Below are 20,504 nucleotides of genomic sequence, written 5' to 3' on the forward strand. Positions count from 1 at the left end.
ATGAGAAATGTTCGACTTAGAGTGCGGACAAGAGTAAAAAGGCTGATTTTTTCGGAAATTCAAGGGCTGCAACTCCAAAATGCCTGGATCGATTTGGCTAGTTATCGAACTTGGCCGAGGTCTTATGGTCAAACATATTTTGTTTAAGTTTGGGGAAAATCGGATGAGAAATGTTAGACTTAAAGGGAATTCCTATAGTTTTTTATGCGCATCTTTCTGCGCAGCCGGCACTTTCTATGGAAAACTGAAGTGAAGTCAACATTTGTTGAAACATGTGACAGACAATTTTAAAATTAATATGAGGAATCTTGAATGAAATAACATTTTTGATAAGTTTTAACAGCAATCAAATGTTGACACTGGTTTATGTTGTATTGACAAGTACCCTGCCTGACAGGTATCTTGCCATTTTTGTGTTCACATTGCAGCTTAGTACAAAAACAGTGCCGTTCATATAATGTAAGACAATTGACTTAGTACTGATAAGACAATATCACCTTTCAAATTATTTAGTATTCAATTATAGAAAAAACTTTTTTTTTACTTCTAGCAGATATACGTGTAATCAATTTGGTCAGGTTCGCGCCATTTTTCGTCCGAACAGCTAGGTGTTGTATTCAAGCGGTCTTAACATAAAATTTAGGCTGGTGACCCATATATTTTTAGCAATTTTTATGCTCGCAATACAATTCTTCATACACAAGAAAAACAGAAAAAAATTCTATGAAACAGTTTTTTCAAAATTTGAAAAAAATATTGTTCACTATATGGGTATTTTTCACTGGAAAAAGTTCACAAAAGTGAATAGGAAACAAAATTCTTTTCAATTTGTACGGATAGAGTATTACAAATATGACTATGATATCAAATAAGTATATAATAAAATCTGTAAAAAGAATAAACTTTATTGTGCTGTCTTGATGTATATTTTGGTTGGTATTTATAAAAAAGCAGAAAATTATGAAAATGTTGAATAATCGCTGGCAGTTTCAGCAACAGTGGGTGTGTTCAAAACAATTTTTCACAAAAACAAGCCTGGTGACCCATTGTTTTTATTTGTTCATTGTTTTCAGCACAAATTTTCCTATCATATATGTGAATTTAAAAAAATTCTATGAAAGGAAAAAAACTATAGGAATTCTCTTTAAGAGTGCGAACAAGCTTTGTGACAGACGCACAGACATAAAGACAGACTTGAGTAAATCAATATGTCTCCACCACCACTGTGTGGTGGGAGACATAATGAAGCTGCTATTGTGCAGACAAAGTCAAAATAGCTAATTTTGGCCATTTCAGGGGCCATAACTCTGGAACCCATTAAGGGATCTGGCCGGTTCAAGAAAGGAAGTAGGATATTATGGTGACACAAGTTTTTTGCAAGTCTGATTAAATTCAAATCATAAATGAAGCTGCTATTGTGCAGACAAGATCAAAATAGCTAATTCTGGCCCTTTCAGGGGCCATAACTCTGGAACCCAATATGGAATCTGGCCAGTTCAAAAAATGAACCAAGATTTTGTGGTGATAAAAGTTGTGTACAAGTTTGGTTAAAATCAAATCATAAATGAAGCTGCTATTGTTGCAGACAAGGTCAAAATAGCTAATTTCAGGGGCCATAACTCTGGAACCCAATATGAGATCTGGCCGGTTCAAAAAAAGAACAGAGATCTTATGGTGACATAAGTTGTAAATCAATACGTCTCCCACACCACTGTGTGGTGGGAGACATAATGAAGCTGCTATTGTGCAGACAAAGTCAGAATAGCTAATTTTGGCCATTTCAGGGGCCATAACTCTGGAACCCATTAAGGGATCTGGCCGGTTCAAGACAGGAAGTAGGATATTATGGTGACACAAGTTTTGTGCAAGTCTGATTAAATTCAAATCATAAATGAAGCTGCTATTGTGCAGACAAGATCAAAATAGCTAATTCTGGCCCTTTCAGGGGCCATAACTCTGGAACCCAATATGGAATCTGGCCAGTTCAAAAAATGAACCAAGATTTTGTGGTGATAAAAGTTGTGTACAAGTTTGGTTAAAATCAAATCATAAATGAAGCTGCTATTGTTGCAGACAAGGTCAAAATAGCTAATTTCAGGGGTCATAACTCTGGAACCCAATATGAGATCTGGCCGGTTCAAAAAAAGAACAGAGATCTTATGGTGACATAAGTTGTAAATCAATACATCTCCCACACCACTGTGTGGTGGGAGACATAATGAAGCTGCTATTGTGCAGACAAGGTCAAAATAGCTAATTTTGGGCCTTTCAGGGGCCATAACTCTGGAACCCATAATGGGATCTGGCCAGTTCAAGAAAGAACCCAAGATCTTATTGTGATACAAGTTGTGTGCAAGTTTGGTAAAAGTCAAATCATAAATAAAGCTGCCATTGTGCAGACAAGCTCAAAATAGCTAATTTTGGCCTTTTCAGAGGCCACAACTCTAGAACGGGATCTGGCCAGTTCAAGAAAGGAACTGAGATCTTTTGGTAATACAAGTTGTGTGCAAGTTTGGTTAAAATAAAATCATAAATGAAACCACTATCCTGCCGCCTAGAAATTGTTGACGGAAGGATGCACGCACGCATGGACTGACGACTGACGAAGGGTGATCATAAAACATATATATTACTCAACACAACAACTGTCAATTTACTGATATAAACATTAAATTATGAAAAGGGCTGCATTTATATAAATGGGCTACTCTTTCGGACAGTTCATTGCCTATAAAAACTTGCCAGTTTTACATATCTTCGTTTTGATGCATAAATTTTGCAATAATGTCCCAGCCCTGAAATTTCACATAACTAGGTTCAATTTAGTTACCAGCAATTGCTGATTTTTATATCTTTACAAATGGTCTTCATTTTTTTTTTAGATATTTTAAGTATCCATCATATGGGACAGTATGGCAGAACATGTAATGGTCAGGTAGATTGTTGGTAAAGGTGTTGTTCCTTTATCAAATATTTTTGTATTTTTAAGATATAGGCCTACTCCTAAACTTTAAAGGTATGACTATTTCTAGCTCTAGCAGCCACTAAACTGGACCAGGTGCCCCCATTTCCATAGATTTTGGAGCAGACCTTTCCATGCTGCTACAGGTCAAGTTTAAATAAGATCCATCAAGAAGTCCATGAGAAGATGTTTAGACAACACAGATTAAGTTGTCTCATTCCAACCTAAAGATACTAATAAACTTTGATAATGTGGCAGTTGAGTCCAATAAGTCCAGGGATGTTCAAAGATAATCCGCCATAGATCTATTGCAAAGCAATTATTGGATTTACCTGTATTGGACAATAAACAGTGTCGATTGTATTCAGGTCAACTGCCACATTATCAAAGTTTATTAGTACCAAGTGTACAGTATTTTTAATAATAAACATTGACCTCAAAGTTACTATCCAAGGCTACTTCTTCATATAAGCATATAACAGTTACTGTAAACCTAGAAATGTTCGCGGATACTATGTTTCGCGTTTTTCAGAACGTGGACATTTTCGTGGATACAAATATTCGTGGAATCATATCCATCGCGAATCCCGCGAAAGTGAAGTCGCAAGTGAACGTATTTAGTATGCTAAGGTAATAGATGCATACTTGCATTTATAGTATTCTAGAAAACGTTCAGTATTTTGTACAACACTTAGCAGAAATAGACAAAATATTTTACTTACAAATAATACATGTGTATATCGCATTGGCTGCCAACTACAAATTGCATTAAATGTTGTTGGATAGATGCATATTTTTTCTGTTTTTATCCCCTGTTTGCCTGACAGATCGATATTGAAAAGGCTGTTACATCATAGAGAAATAACTTGTCAATCAATTGAGTTAATGTGGATTTGTGCACTCATTTTATACAATTATGGTACTAGAATTTGAGCTATTAATATCCAGGTATGTGTAAGTACAGAACCATTTTATAGCGATCTATTTAAGCTGAAGCTAGAATCTTTCGCATTTTTGTTAGATCAGAGTTTTTCGCGGCTATTTAATTTCACAGAAATATACTACCCGCGAAAGGCGCTAATTCAAAAAGCGCGAAAGCATTTCTAGGTTTACAGTAGTCAAGCCTAGTGACTTATAAACCAGAAACCACTTTTCTGATAATCACAGTACAAAGTAACATGTGCTCATAGAACACTGATGTCCCCCACACACTTTCTGTCACTGTACATGGTTATCTGACCTGGTGAAATTTTTATAAGACTAGCTAGGTATATCAGAATTACAAAAAAAATTTTTTATGCCGACACCCTTATGAAACAACTTTTAATGCTGAACCCAAATGCCTTCAAGTCAACCATTGTTTATCACATAATAGAGAATGATCAGCTTCCTTCCAAGTGTTTCTAATACTTCTAATAAAACTAGCAATGCTTAAATCATCACAACGATATTATGTTGATGTCACGTCAACATGTTATTTAGCACCATGAATACAATCAAATATTTCACTTAAAACTAAACGTGTCTGTAGTACAGTGGGTGTGTCCCCACTGATACATAAGTCACAAATAGGGGGCAGTAATTCAAATGTTTGCAGTCTTGTTATGATACCATATTTATATAGCGCCCTTTTCATGATAAACACGTCCGAAGGCACTTTACATATAACAAACTCAGCAACACAGACCACGAAGTTCATCCTGTGTACAAAGAGCAGAGCGAGGTAAAGCCTCTATAACAGATAGAGAGAAATCATTTTTAGATACAGGCTAACTTAGCCCAGCTACTCGCGAATAGACAGTCTGGTTCTTTACACATGAAACCGTCTTTTCTGGGAAGAACCAGGCCCCTTAGTTAGGTGGGAGACACTTTATGCCACTATAATCTGTTTCTTAGAGATTCTACCAAAAGCATCTCAGAAATTTCCAGTGCCTGGACCAGGATTTGAACCCTGGACCTCTGGATTGACAGTCAAGTGCGTTACCACTAGACCACCAGTCTTAAGGGGGTATAGCCTCAACAAACATTTTATACAACATTCAAATAGGCCAATTACTTTTTGAGAAACAAACAAGAGCTGTCACTAATGGTGACAAATGCCCCCGCAGCACCTTGACCTTTGACCTGGTGACCTTTGACCTGGTGACCCCAAAGTCAGTAGGGGTGGTGTAGTCAATAAGTACTATCAGCATGTGAAGTTTAAAGGTCCTGGGTGAAGTGGTTTGCAAGTAAAGTGCCTTCATGCAAAAAGTTAAGTTGGCCCCTGTGACCTTGACCTTTGACCCCAGTCAGTAGGAGTGGTGTACTCAAAAAGTACTATCAGCATGTGAAGTTTGAAGGTCCTAGGTGAAGTGGTTCGCGAGTAAAGTGCCTTCATGCAAAAAGTTAACGTTGGCCCCTGTGACCTTGACCTTTGACCTGGTGACCCCAAAGTCAGTAGGGTTGGTGTACTCATAAAGTACTATCAGCATGTAAAGTTTGAAAGGCTTGGGTGCAGTGGTTCGCGAGTAAAGTGCCTTCATGCAAAAAGTTAACGTTGGCCCCTGTGACCTTGGCCTTTGACCTGGTGACCCCAAAGTCAGTAGGGGTGGTGTACTCAATAAGTACTATCAGCATGTGAAGTTTGAAGGTCCTGGGTGCAGTGGTTCACGAGTAAAGTGCCTTCATGCAAAAAGTTAGCGTTGGCCCCTGTGACTTTGACCTGGTGACCCAAAGTCAGTAGGGGTGGTGTACTCAATAAGTACTATCAGCATGTGAAGTTTGAAGGTCCTGGGTGCAGTGGTTTGCTAAAGTGCCTTCATGCAAAAAGTTAAGTTGGCCCCTGTGACCTTGACCTTTGACCTGGTGACCCCAAAGTCAGTAGGAGTGGTGTACTCAGAAAGTACTATCAGCATGTGAAGTTTGAAGGTCCTGGGTGAAGTGGTTCGCGAGTAAAGTGCCTTCATGCAAAAAGTTAACGTTGGCCCCTGTGACCTTGACCTTTGACCTGGTGACCCCAAAGTCAGTAGGGTTGGTGTACTCATAAAGTACTATTAGCATGTAAAGTTTGAAAGTCCTGGGTGCAGTGGTTCGCGAGTAAAGTGCCTTCATGCAAAAAGTTAACGTTGGCCCCTGTGACCATGGCCTTTGACCTGATGACCCCAAAGTCAGTAGGGGTGGTGTACTCAATAAGTACTATCAGCATGTGAAGTTTGAAGGTCCTGGGTGCAGTGGTTCACGAGTAAAGTGCCTTCATGCAAAAAGTTAGCGTTGGCCCCTGTGACTTTGATCTTTGACCTGGTGACCCCAAAGTCAGTAGGGGTGGTGTAGTCAATAAGTACTATCAGCATGTGAAGTTTAAAGGTCCTGGGTGAAGTGGTTTGCGAGTAAAATGCCTTCATGCAAAAAGTTAAGTTGGCCCCTGTGACCTTGACCTTTGACCCCAGTCAGTAGGAGTGGTGTACTCAAAAAGTACTATCAGCATGTGAAGTTTGAAGGTCCTGGGTGAAGTGGTTCGCGAGTAAAGTGCCTTCATGCAAAAAGTTAACGTTGGCCCCTGTGACCTTGACCTTTGACCTGGTGACCCCAAAGTCAGTAGGGTTGGTGTACTCATAAAGTACTATCAGCATGTAAAGTTTGAAGGTCCTGGGTGCAGTGGTTCGCCAGTAAAGTGCCTTCATGCAAAAAGTTAAAGTTGGCCCCTGTGACCTTGACCTTTGACCTGGTGAACCCAAAGTCAGTAGGGTGGTGTACTCAATAAGTACTATCAGCATGTGAAGTTTGAAGGTCCTGGGTGCAGTGGTTAGCGAGTAAAAGGCCTTCATGCAAAAAGTTTACGTTGGCCCCTGTGACCTTGACCTTTGACCCCAAAGTCAGTAGGAATTCCAGACAGTTCCCCCCCAAGACTATTCCCCCTCTGACAATTTCCCCCCTGACGATTCCCCCCCAAACTGGGGGGGGGGGGGAATTGTCACCTTATTTAATTTATATTATTTTTTCTTTATACTGATGTAAAAATATCTTTTTTTTTTACTAATTTTGTTCTAAGGTGACCTTTTTATTATTCTACATGAAAAAATTATTATTCTTTGACCTGGTAACTAACAGTTCATTGGATAATTATATTTATATCCTTTATTCTATTATCTATATTTTGTAGATAGACATTGTGAAAATATTCTTAGGACGGTCGTCGGAAGGTGTTTGATATTGGGGCCGCGAAAGGTGGGGTAGGTACTGGAGGGAGATACCTCCTCCCATAATGGGGGTACGGGGAGGCTCCCTGAAAAATTTTTGTTCTGGTACATTTTAGGGGTATTGACTCCAGTATTTTCTTACCATTTACATAACGTTACAAAAGTAAGAAATGATTTAAAATGTTTTTCATGATGAAAACATGTGAAATCAGAGAATACGTACCTCATCATAGTGAAGCCAAGCACTGAACATTGAATGAGCACTGTTCAGGATTTTTTATTCCAAAAGTGCGTTTTGGAAATTTGAAATTTGAAATTTAGTGGTTGGTTAGGAGTATCCATTATGAGTATTATAAAAGATATGACGTAAGTTAAACTTCACTTCTAATTTTGTTTGAAATATCAATTTTTGAGTAAAAATAATTTATGCAATTGATTCCTTACATATTAGCGGTGTGATAAATCCTAATACTTAATTACCTCTTCCATAAAAAAAAAACATGACAATTAATTTTCTACATTAATTCCTTTAGATCTTAGCGGCAGGGTATATTATGTGGTATCATTTTTAAGTGTATTGACTCTATATTGTGTTGCTACTTTAATAAACTTAGCTATCTTAAGAAGCAGCTTAGCATTTTTTCGAAGACATTGAATTATTATTATTTTCTGAATAGTGGGCCATTGTGTATTACCAAGGTTCTTCTTTCTAATATCTGTATATTGAGTGTAGGACAAAATCCCCTGCAGATTTTTTTGCACTTACTAAAGAACAAAATTCAGCCAAAAGACTCAAAAAGAGATTTATGTTAACTGTGCCATTGGTTAACTGTATCCATTATTTTAACTAATGTAGATATTTTCAGGACACAAATATCGCATAAAATATGAGAACGCCAGAAAATATTGCCAAAGATTAATGAGTGCCAGGTCAGTACTTACGGACAATTATAATTCACAGGACCACTGCATCTGCTTTATTTGATTTTATTTATATGTAGAATATCATAAATACTTCCATCTTATAGAAGGATTATTTACACATGAAACAGGAAATAGTACTTGTATAAAATAAATCTCAAACCTTTTTGGGATATTTTATTCCAGAAAAAAACCTTAAAATGTATAATAATTAAGGGATACATACAAACAAATCATTGTTCCTTTGACTTCTCAATTCGATTGAAAGGTGCTGATTACCAGAATCGCGTAATAACATTATTGCAATAAACAAATTTAATCAAAATGGTAACCAGTCAATCTTTCACACCTCTTGATTGAATTACCAGCTGTAAAACAGTAATCAAAGCTGACATTGATCAATCAATTATGATATTGTTGTTGTTACATTTTAATTGTGTTCTATGTGTTAGGATTATGATATTTATAAACAATATAACAATTTGTCCATGTATAATGACAATTATCAGTATTACTAACTTTGTGTGATACTTTTGATGAAGCACTTGATGGAAATTTTGATAAACCAAAATTAGATAATGCCAATCAACTTCTTCTTGTAAGAAATTTATCAAAACCTGTATTGTAAGGATATAGTACTTTTTATCCAGAGAAAATACTATTACTCCATGCTTTCTGGAATGAAAGCAAACCAACACATGTAACATCCTTAATAAATTTCATGGTGAATTCCAAGGACGTTTCAACTTGTAAAATTGTATTGATATTTCATCATTTTTTTAATTCATGTTTGCAGCTTCGTTTTTTATCAAGTTTTTCATATTAATGTTTAAAGTGGTATTATTGGCTTTTATTAACATAACTGTAATCTTTTTAGTTTGCCCCAATTAATATGATTAAGATAGTTTTATTGTCCAACATCGGGAAACTCGGAAAACATGAAAGAACATTATGGTTAGATTATCTCTCATGTAATTAGATATTTGATTCAATTTTTATTCTAGTATAGTAATATATAAACTACTTACATAGAAAAATATGCTATTTTGACGATCAGATTACCTTACTAAATGTAAATATTTTCTTTTTTTTACATACATCTTTGCATAGAGGTTCCATTATAGGTACCGTTAACAAATAAATAAATTGCTTTAAAAATAATTAAGTTCTCAGCCATGGCTACTTATCCAAAATGCTACTACTTCACATAAAAAAATTCCTTATTTTGGGTACCAAATTAATGCATCAAATATAAGTTTTTCTATTTATTTTTAAATATACAGTATTGGAGTATAGGATTTTTCCATATTAAATAAACTTTACAACCCTTTAAACATATTATATTATATATAATATTACATATTATAATATGGAGAGGGGGAACTGTCACCCTTACATAACATTGTGGGGGAATTGTCCGGGAGTGAATTGTCTTGGGGGGGGGGGGAATTGTCTTGAGGGGGAATCATCTTGGGGGGGAATAGTCTGACAACCGGTCAGTAGGGGTGGTGTACTCAATAAGTACTATCATCATGTGAAGTTTGAAGGTCCTGGGTGCAGTGGTTCGCGAGTGAAGTGCCTTCGTGCAAAAAGTTAACGTGACGAACGAACAAACTAACAGACGGACAGTTGAAAACTAATATGCCTCCCTTAGGGGGGATAAACATCCACTATATTGTCTATTTCAAGGGAAGTAACTCTGTAATAAGTGCTCGATTCTCAAGAATGCCAAGAGTGCTTCACATCACATCATGATAAAGACTCATACAAGGTTTCATGAATTTACATTACTTTTTGAGCTAGGCGCACCACACTATGAAAATGTGCATTTTTGACTATTTCATGGGCCATAACTCTGGAAATAAAGTTTGAAGCCAGACAAAGAATAGGAGATGCACAAGTTAATATCATGATAAAGACTAATGCCAGGTTTCATCAATTTATGTGAAATACTTTTTGAACTAGAAGCGTCACAACTTTTTTCACACCAAGATCAAATCTGTATGCCCCACTCCGAGTGGCAGGGGAACAAATTTTCAAAAAATGTTTTTCCTCTCTCTAAAATCACTTTCAGTTTGGTATTAAAGTGTTTAACTTGAAGGAGGCAATTTATACCTAAATAAATCTGTTAAACATTCAATTAGATAGCCAAAGTTGTCCAATGTGCACCTAACTTGTCCAATGTGCAAGTGTGAGTAAGTTTAACTGTGCTTTTCAACTTATTTTAATGTAACTGGACACCTTTTCAATTGCATCTTATTCTAACCAGTGTTTTACATCATGTGACTAAACCTCTTCACAAACAAGAGCTGTCCGTAAAACAGCCAATGCTCGACTATTTGAATTGTTGGCCCAGAAGCAGGAATTATATTACCCTAAATGTTCAATCATCTATAGTTTATTATCCAGTATCTGCATAGTTTTGCATGCAAAAGTTTCAAGTTCAATAAGGGATATAATTTGACTCAAATGCATGACAAGAGTTATGGGACTTGATGCTACAACCTAGTTTTATGACCCCGAAGACACATGTGAAGTTTCAATTAATATCTGTATTAGTTTTGGGGATAGTAACTTGCATGCAAAAGTTTCAAGTTCAATAAGGGATATAATTTGACTAAAATGCATGTCAAGAGTTATGGGACTTGATGCTACAACCTAGTTTTATGACCCCGGAGACACGTGGTTTCAATTCAATATCTGCGTTAGTTTTGGGGATAGTAATCTGCATGTAAAACTTTAACCAGGATTTGAACAAGTCCAAAAGAGGGCATAATTTGACCAAATAAGAGGGCCATGAAGGTCCTGTATCGCTCACCTGACCTAATGACCTAAATATGACCCAGATTCGAACTTGACCTAAAGATCATCAAGATTAACATTCTGACCAAGTTTCATTAAGATATGGTCATAAATGTGGCCTCTAAAGTGTTAATTATCTATTCCTTTAATTTGACCCCATGACCTTGTTTTGACCCCACCTGACCCAGATTTAAACTTGAACTAAAGATCATCAAGATTAACATTCTGACCAACTTTCATTAAGATATGGTCATAAATGTGGCCTCTAAAATGTTAACTAGCTTTTCCCTTGATTTGACCCGGTGACCTAGTTTTTGACCCGGCATGACCCAGATTCAAACTTGTCCTAAAGATCATCAAGTTTAACATTCTGACCAAGTTTCATTAAGATATGGTCATAAATGTGGCCTCTAAAGTGTTAACTAGCTATTCCTTTGATTTGACCTGGTGACCTAGTTTTTGACCCACCTAACCCAGATTTAAACTTGAGCTATAGATAATCAAGATTAACATTTTGACCAAGTTTCATGAAGATAGAGTCTTAAATATGGCCTCTACAGTGTTAACAAGCTTTTCCTTTGATTTGACCTGATGACCTTGTTTTTGACCCCAGATGACCCAATATCAAACTTGTCCAAGATTTTATTAAGGCTAACATTCTGACCAAGTTTCATTAAGATTGGGCCAAAAATGTGACCTCTAGAGTGTTAACAGTTAAATTGTTGGTGACGGACACAGGGCGATCACAAAAGCTCACCTCCGAGCACTTCGGGCTCAGGGGAGATAAAAACAGGTCAGTTATGGGACTTGACCCAGTGAGGTCATTGACCTAAACAGGAAAAACTAAGGTTTCAAAGCTATATGCCTTTGAATGATAGCCATATGTACTTCCATGCAAAACCTATGTTCTGGAGATAGTAACTTGTATGTTGACACAAAGGTGTCACTGTGGCACCTATATGAGTAGAATAGCTAGACTATTCCTAACTTTGAATAGTTGAGCTAAAAATAGCTTTCCAAAATTTAATTTATGTTAATACTTGTAATGTTATGAAAGAATTTTACTCATTGCAGATATATTCTAGAAATATATTTTTGCTACAGATTGTCCTTTGTGCATGAATTTTATTATTCTGTTCCTTTTTCAGTGGAAAATCACTCAACATTCTTGAAATTTGCAATGTCTTATACTCTTGTTGAACAGCAAGTTTTATAATTATTTAGTAATCATTTTTCATTTTTCAAAAACCTTTCTTGTCACATCATAGCATATCTTACTGGATAATTTGTTGCATTTTCAAATCAAAAACGAAATACTTCCTTTTTATATCGGTATTTCTCAACACTATCCCAACATTATGTCCTTGTAATCTGAAGTAATTGCTACCACATGTGACTGCCAGAAGAGTAGGTTTTAATTTCCTAATTTTGTCACACTCTAGCCTCAATTTGAAAACAACTCATTGCAGAATATATAACTATAATAATAACAGAGTAAAAAAAAAAAAAGACAGATCAAATTTTACAACCATTTATTAAACATAAAAGCAGAATGAAGATAAATGAATGCTAAAATTGTAGAAAACACAGTTTCTCCAAATATTAAAAATTTCCACTGAAGTTTAAGGAAAATGAAGTACTTTAAAATGAAGGATGAAATGATACACAGATGATGATATAAAGAATTACACTATGTGAAAGTCCATTTTCATACATTCATATAAAACTACGAGCTACACGATGATGAGATTGTTCTTTAACACATTCACTACACATTGTTCCCTGATGAATGAACATGCCCACTTTACTTGGCTTGCTGTCCTCCCTTCTTGCCAATCAGTGACTTGTGGATATGTGGAATGACACCTGAAATATGCAAGTGTTATGTTGTCATAAAAGAATGTTAAAAATATATATTATGAAACTTAATCAATTTGAGTATCAACAGATTAAACATAATTTACAATAATTTATTTTTCATGACTGCTTTTAGAGGCCATGTAATGAAAGTAACTTGAATAATTACAGACCAGGTGCTGTAATAACTCAAGTACTCCAGCACATTTCTAAATGTAAATTATATCACAAAGACTTGCAGGGATTTTTTGTTGTAATGGACACAATCAGAATTGGCAATTCTTATGTTAACATTTTCATCAGAACTTACAACTGAAGAATGGTTTAATAAATATAAACAGACAAAAAGCAAAAAAAAAAAAAAAAAACATGGAAATTGTTGTAGGCATTATAAGGCTACTTAAAATTTGCAACTCTTATTTTCTTGACATAAAATTTTTGATTAGGCATAAAAAATTGTTTCCCAACCAACCCTACATTTTTGACCAGACCCTAAATATTTGTATGCCCTTGGAGAATATTTTCCCAACTTTTTTATAATAGAAAGATGCAAAACTGCATTTTTTATGCTTTAAACATGGTCAGTGATGTTAGAAATCAACTTAACTGATGCTCTTAAGAATAACATCCTTATTTGTATTCAATTTTTGACACAAAAGTAATTTCAATGTCTCACTATTCAACTAAACAATTTCAAAAAAAAACAAGAGGGTCATGATGACCCTGGATCGCTCACCAGAGTAATATGAGCTACATGTTTCAAATGTCAAACTGATGATTTTTAGAAATTTTTTGGAAAATTTTCCGATGTACAATCAAGTAACCCCTGGGGCGGGGCCAATTTTACCCCGGGGGTCATGATTTGAACAAAGTTTGTAGAAGTCTATTAGGCAATGTTACATATCGAATATCTAAGATCTAGGCCTTCTGGTTTATTTTAAGCAAATTTATGAAGATTTCCCTATGTACAATCAAGTAACCCCTGGGGCTGGGTCAATTTGACCCCGGGGGGTCAAGATTTGAACAAATTTTGTAGAGGTCCACTAGGCAATGCTACATTTCAAATATCTAAGCTCTAGGCCTTCTGGTTTATTTTTAGAAAATTTTGAAGATTTTTCTATGTACAATTAGTAACCCCATGGGGCGGGGCCAATTTGACCTGGGGGTCATGATTTGAAGAAATTTTGTAGAAGTCTATTAGGCAATGCTACATGTCAATATCTAAGATCTAGGCCTTCTGGTTTATTTTTAGAAATTTTTTGAAGATTTTCCTATGTAAAATCAAGTGACCCCTGGGGCGGGGTCAATTTTGACCCTGGGGGTATGATTTGAACAAATGTTGTAGAGGTCCATAGGCAATGCTACATGTGAATATTCTAAGCTCTAGGCCTTCTGGTTTATTTTAAGAAAATTTTTGAAGATTTTCATATGTAAATCCAGTGACACCTAGGGCGGGGTCAATTTTGACCCCGGGGTCATGATTTGAATAATTTTAGTAGAGGTCCACTAGGCAATGCTACATGTCAAATATCTAAGCTCTAGGCCTTCTGCTTTTTGAGAAGAAGATTTTTTAAGATTTTCCTATGTAAAATCAAGTGATCCCTGGGGCGGGGTCAATTTTGACCCCGGGGGTCATGATTTGAACAAATTTTGTAGAGGTCCACTAGGCAATGCTACACGTGAAATATCTAAGCTCTAGGCCTTCTGGTTTATTTTTAGGAATTTTTGAAGATTTTCATATGTAAAATCAAGTGACCCCTGGGGCGGGGTCAATTTTGACCCGGGGTCGTGCTTTGAACAACTTTAGTAGAGGTCCACTAGGCAATGCTACATGTCAAATATCTAAGGTCTAGGGCTTCTGGTTTTTGAGAAGAAGATTTTTTAAGATTTTTCTATGTAAAATCAAGTGACCCCTGGGGCGGGGGCAATTTTGACCCCGGGGTCATGATTTGAACAAACTTGGTAGAGATCCACTAGGCAATGCTTCACACCAAATATCTAAGCTCTAGGGCTTCTGGTTTTTGAGAAGAAGATTTTTAAAGTTTTTCCTTTCGGTTGCCATGGCAACCAGAGTTCTGCATGGAATTCAATTCTTTGAACAATTTTTAAAGAGGACCATCCATGGAACATCCCTGTGAAGTTTCATCAAAATTGGCCTGGTGGTTTAGGAGGAGATGTTGTTTAAAGGAAAGTGTGGACGGACGGACGGACGCCGGACGGTGAGCGATCACAATATCTCACCCCGAGCACTTTGTGCTCAGGTGCGCTAAAAAAATTCCAACATACCTACCCTAATTTTTTAGCTTGTTGCAGGAAACAAAAGTCACCCTATATACCCTAAATAGCAAATCCTAAGTATCTTTTGAAGAAAAATTTTATGTAAGCAGTCATACTTACCACCACCAGCAATTGTGGCTTTGATGAGGGAGTCCAATTCTTCATCTCCTCTGATGGCTAACTGCAAGTGACGTGGGGTGATTCTCTTTACTTTGAGATCCTTACTGGCATTACCTGCCAATTCGAGCACCTGAAAGATAACACATGTATATAATAAATCAAATTATTTTCTTCTGCCTACAACTTCGAATACCCTAACATCCGACTGTCAATGGCCCTGAAATTGTTCAAAAATCGCACAATATAAATAGAAAACCGAGCATTTTCTAATACTGAACTCATTCACCATCTTGCATGCACTTAATTTAAGCACTGAATATCACTTTGCAGCAAGTGAAACACCCATTCACGTGTTGGAAGGTTGGCTATGTAAATCTCGTTTGAATGTGTTTATCATGAAAACAGGTACTATATAAATCTAGAATAAAGTACAATGGAAATTTTGAAATACAGAACAAATTTCTTGTTCCTTTCATTAAAAATTAATTTTATTTTAAAAGCTATTATAATATGTTTCCTCGGTTCTACCAATTTCCTAACAGTTTACTAATTTGCTGAAAATCCTGGCGACTTCAACTGAATGGGCATCACCCGAAATGTTAGTCACATTTTAAGGTTGTTTCAGCATTCATAGGTTTTTTCTCCATGAAGCCATCGGATATTTGATAAAGCCTTGTGCATTATGTACTTTTATAAAACAGGATTCCCACATTTAAATATTGAAGCTTTGACTCTCGTTTGAAATACTTCTTTTTTGTCCCTGCCTTTCATGTGGGGAATATTATTCTCATTTTAATAATGCTATTTCAAATACACAAACAATTTTAAGTAATTTCTTTATCCGCACAATTGTTATGCATTATTATTTGTCATGATTCCACAATGGTCATGCCTATTCTGATTTTTTTGCACTATGATAATGCTTCGAAAGTCATGCCGATTATTGTTTAACGACAAAACATTGTGTACATATGCAAAATTAAGCGACATATTTATTTAGTTTCTCCTGCTTATAACAGCCAAACAGTACCGAATATCTGACAAATTTTGGCAAGGTGACACATGATTACAATTTCTATAATTAATAACTTATATAATATGATTAATTGAATAAACAAATGCAAAGTGAAGTTGCAGTACTTAAACTAATTTGTGTCTATTGCTTTATTATCTTAAACAATGAAAATGATGCTAATAGTCTTTTTACTATGATATACCTTTAATATGCCAAAACTAGAAATACTACAAACATGCATCAATTTAATGATCTGGAATTTCCAAAATAGAAAAATATTTGTGCATCTTTCATGCAGACATTTCCTTGAAATTATGTTCTGTGTTCTAAATGATCTTTCAGCTGTTCTTTAACTGATCTAATTCAATGTTAAATGAAATTTATACACAAATTGACTCCTGCACCATAGCATTTTTGGGGACAAGAAAACCACTCTTTATCTGACATGGAACAATGGCATAAAAACATACAAAACTACATCGATTATTTCGTCTACTATAAGCAGCATGAACAAAAGCCAATATTGAATTTCATCACTCGAGCATACATGTATAAATTGCAATACCCGGAAGTCGTATTGTTTCCTTCATATACACAAAAATGGCCGCTAAAAATAGATTGCAAGGCCCGCCAAAAACTGTTAATTTTCACCATAGTTCAGACAAATGCAATAAAATAACTTATCAAAATTATGTTACTTACTTCTGCGGTTAGGTATTCAAGGATGGCTGCACTGTACACGGCTGCGGTGGCTCCCACACGGCCATGGCTTGTGGTTCTGTTCTTCAAATGCCTGTGGATACGTCCAACGGGAAACTGCAATGTTCAAATGAAACATTAGTGGTTTTGGTCAGAAATGCAGTATAACAACACATTCAAACATAGTCATATTGCAAAATGTTGAATTCCTTGCTAAAATGAACGAAAACGTACCTGTAAACCAGCTCTCGCGGACCTTGACACTGCCTTAGCCTTGGCCTTTCCTGAATCTTTACCAGCTTTACCACCAGGCTGAAATTGAATAATATGAAGTTATTCCAAAATTTCACACAAAAATATTATCACAGTATGATAGACAAACTTCCATTTCATCCAAAAGATATATACTTTTCCCGCGATGGATTTCAATTTTTGCGAATTTCAACGATACAAACCATGATTATTTTTGGAGTAGTACAGTGCTTTCTTTCAAGATGACGCGTAGACTGTGCATAAATTAGCGAGCGCCAAAAATATCCACTAGTCAGATTCCGTCACGTGATTTTACGATCTAATGAAAATGCTTGTTACATGTGAAGTACACCAATCATAATCCTTTGCTCAAATGTGTCGTAAACAATTATCAGCTGACATGCGATCAGCGGGGTATTTGAAAAGAGTCAATTATATTGAGTAATGTTATGTAATCTTGTTAATAGGAGAACTGCTTACGGCAGGAAACAGGAATTGGCGACAAAATATCAAAATGTCAAACTGTGATAACATATCAGCAAATTTTTAAGACGAAAAATTTTCGATCCGCCATAAACATTAAAACAAAAAAGTAAGCCAAAACAGACGTAGATCTGTTAAATATAAAAACAGATATCATTTTTATCTTCTTTATGCATAGATTAAAAAAAAGATAGGAAATATCTATATTGATACAAGCTGATCCACACATACGTACCCTGATGAAAGAAATTTTATCAAAAAGAAACAAGTTTGAAAAGAATATTACTTGATAGGCCTAGGAACACGAAACTATGTAGGCCTAAATTTCCAATTCCTAAAATTTCTACATAAAAGCTAACTGTTTAAAAGCATTGACTCTTCATTGACAGAGAAAAAAGATCATTATTAATCTATCTTGGATGGCACTGATAGAAATTTATTACACTGTCCAATTAAATTAAAATTATGTCCCGGTGACGTCTAGAGCTACATTTGAACTGTCCAAGGATATAGATCTATATTTTCATGCTTTTTAATGTGCAAAGAGAAATTATTAGATGCAATTTAAATAAAGTTTTCTCTCTTATTTACAGCAAACTAATTTCTCCAACAAAAAAGAAAACAGTTATTTTCTAAAATTTATCTATGTGTGGACATTATACACACCTAAATTATATGTTTATTCATATCAAAGACCTATAATATACATAATGTGTACATTATAGGTCTTTGTTCATATTTATAACGAAACCCATTGAATATAAATATTCCGAATCAGCATACTTTTTGTGTCCTCTAAAGGGACTCGACTCTACATTTTGGCTAAAATTATTTTACTTTAAAATTGATGTTGTTCATTATTATGATTTTTTGTTCCTTAACTATTTTAAGATGATAATCAAGAAAAAAATAGCTGGTTCGCGAATCGAACCAGGACTGAATTGGCAATAAAACTTTTCTACCACTCCACTGATTATATTATCTGTAAGTTTCAACACAGAAGTATAAAATTTATTGTTATAGCTCCTTGGTTTCAAAGTCTTCTTCATGAGAAAAATAGCAATAATTTCCTGATATGTATATATATTTTTTTCTTTCTTGCGTACGTCCTGGATGTAAATCCTTTCAACTTTTCTTAAATGCTACGTCTGCATCTCACGTTCGAAGTCAAACGGTATGTTTGAAAAATGATAATTATCGATTCTTAACGAAACAAATTGAAAACTTGGAAAACAAAAAAAATTCCGTTCGTCTTGGTCAAACGAGCAGGCGAATTTTGTCCGTTGTGAGGGTGATTTTCTTCGTCCGTAGGTAGACATCTACCGGTGGAACATACCCGGGAATGGCTCGAAGTAGCCATGTTCGTGGAGGTCGGGAAAATTCAAATGTTATGCCATTTAAGCGACATTTCATTGACCAGATGTCTTTTTATTGGCAATTTAATAGTCTACTCATGAATATTCGAAAACGAAACTGGAAATATTAAAGCTTTATCCCCACTTTTTACTTTCTGAATAAAATGTGCTTAGTTATATCTAGTAAACCGTTGTCTTATTTCAGTACTTGAAGTCCATACATTGACTTACGATGACTGATAGAAGGCGACAATGTTGTTGCTGGTCATAAAATCAGTTCAAGACATACGGAAAGTATTTTCACAAAACCTCACACTGGGCCTCGCTGCAAGCTATTCATTAAATCTTGGGATGCTTTTATCATTCTTTTACCGCAAAATGATAATCCGGCAGATAAATGTCATATGGTTTTCAAACGTACGTGTGAAATTTTATGACAAATATGTTCCTTCTACGAAATATGTCCCTATTGTGGACCCCTATTGGTTTTGATCATTTTGGTCTCACGAAACAACTGTTTTGCTGGCCGGGTTCACGTACATGGTCAAGTCAAACCATTTGTACGGGCAGATATACTAGTACATAGAAGATACTGTGTGGGAGACTACAAAACAAGAGCTGTCACATGAGACAGCGCGTTCGAAAATTTCGGTGCTGGATAGTGAAACTGGGCACATCCGAGGAAACTGGAGCTGTCACTGGAGTGTTTAATGACTCCAATGGTTGAAGAAGATATTGCACAATAGCTTGAGTCTGTGTCAAAAATATTAAGTAATAAGAGAGAAAAAGATAAAGTGTACCAAAACACGAAATAAGTTTGAATCAAATCCATTTAGTAATAACTGAGATATAGTGAAAATGCACCAAAATTAACTTTAAATTCTAAGTAAAAGGGGGCATAAGTCATGAAAATCGGTGCCAGAGTTATGCACCTTGTGTCATATGATGTGGGCGGTAAAGTGGAACAACTATTTTAAGTTTGAATCAAATCCATTCAGTAATAACTGAGATAGAGCGAAAGTGCATAAAAACTTTAACCTGAAATTCTAAGTAACAAGAGGGTCATGATGACCCTGGATCGCTCATCTGAGTAATATGAGCTACATGTTTCAAATGTCAAACTGATGATTTTTAGAAAATTTTTGTAAGATTTTCCGATGTACAATCAAGTAACCCCTGGGGCGGGACTTATTTGACCCCTGGGGTCATGATTTGAATTTTTTTTGTAGAAGTCTACTAGGCAATGCTACATGTCAACTATCTAAGATCTAGGCCTTCTGGTTTATTTTTAGAAAATTTTTGAAGATTTTCCTATGTAAAATCAAGTGACCCCTGGGGTGGGTCAATTTTGACCCCGGGGGTCATGATTTGAATAAATTTTGTAGAGGTCCACTAGGCAATGCTACATGTCAAATATTTAAGCTCTAAGCCTTCTGGTTTATTTTTAGAAAATTTTGAAGATTTTTCTATATACAATCAAGTAACCCCATGGGGCGGGGCCAATATGACCACCTGGGGTCATGATTTGAAAATTTTTTGTAGAAGTCTACTAGGCAATGCTACATGTCAAATATCTAAGATCTAGG

At 35.7% G+C, this 20,504-nt stretch overlaps 1 protein-coding gene across 1 annotated transcript; it reads right to left on the reverse strand.

The window, feature by feature from the left end:
* Positions 1-12,375: 12,375 nt before the first annotated feature.
* On the reverse strand, positions 12,376-17,366 carry LOC123563426 (histone H2A.V). The gene is made up of 5 exons (XM_045356245.2): positions 17,284-17,366; positions 17,063-17,140; positions 16,832-16,945; positions 15,115-15,244; positions 12,376-12,726 (listed from the first exon to the last, which is right to left on the reverse strand). Exons 1-5 carry the CDS (start codon positions 17,284-17,286, stop codon positions 12,665-12,667), a joined length of 387 nt encoding a protein of 128 aa, XP_045212180.1. The 5' UTR covers positions 17,287-17,366; the 3' UTR covers positions 12,376-12,664.
* Between the last annotated feature and the right edge of the window lie 3,138 nt (positions 17,367-20,504).

The sequence above is a fragment of the Mercenaria mercenaria genome, chromosome 2 (genome assembly GCF_021730395.1).
Source record: "Mercenaria mercenaria strain notata chromosome 2, MADL_Memer_1, whole genome shotgun sequence".
In the NCBI taxonomy this organism is placed as follows: Eukaryota; Metazoa; Mollusca; class Bivalvia; order Venerida; family Veneridae; genus Mercenaria; species Mercenaria mercenaria.

Bases quoted from the DNA above. Each gene is read 5' to 3' on its own strand.
- LOC123563426 (XM_045356245.2), bottom strand. The intron at 16,946-17,062 runs GTACGTTTTCGT...TGAACATTGCAG, and splicing joins CCGCGAGAGCTGGTTTACAG to TTTCCCGTTGGACGTATCCA. The intron at 15,245-16,831 runs GTAAGTAACATA...GTTATCTTTCAG, and splicing joins TTGAATACCTAACCGCAGAA to GTGCTCGAATTGGCAGGTAA.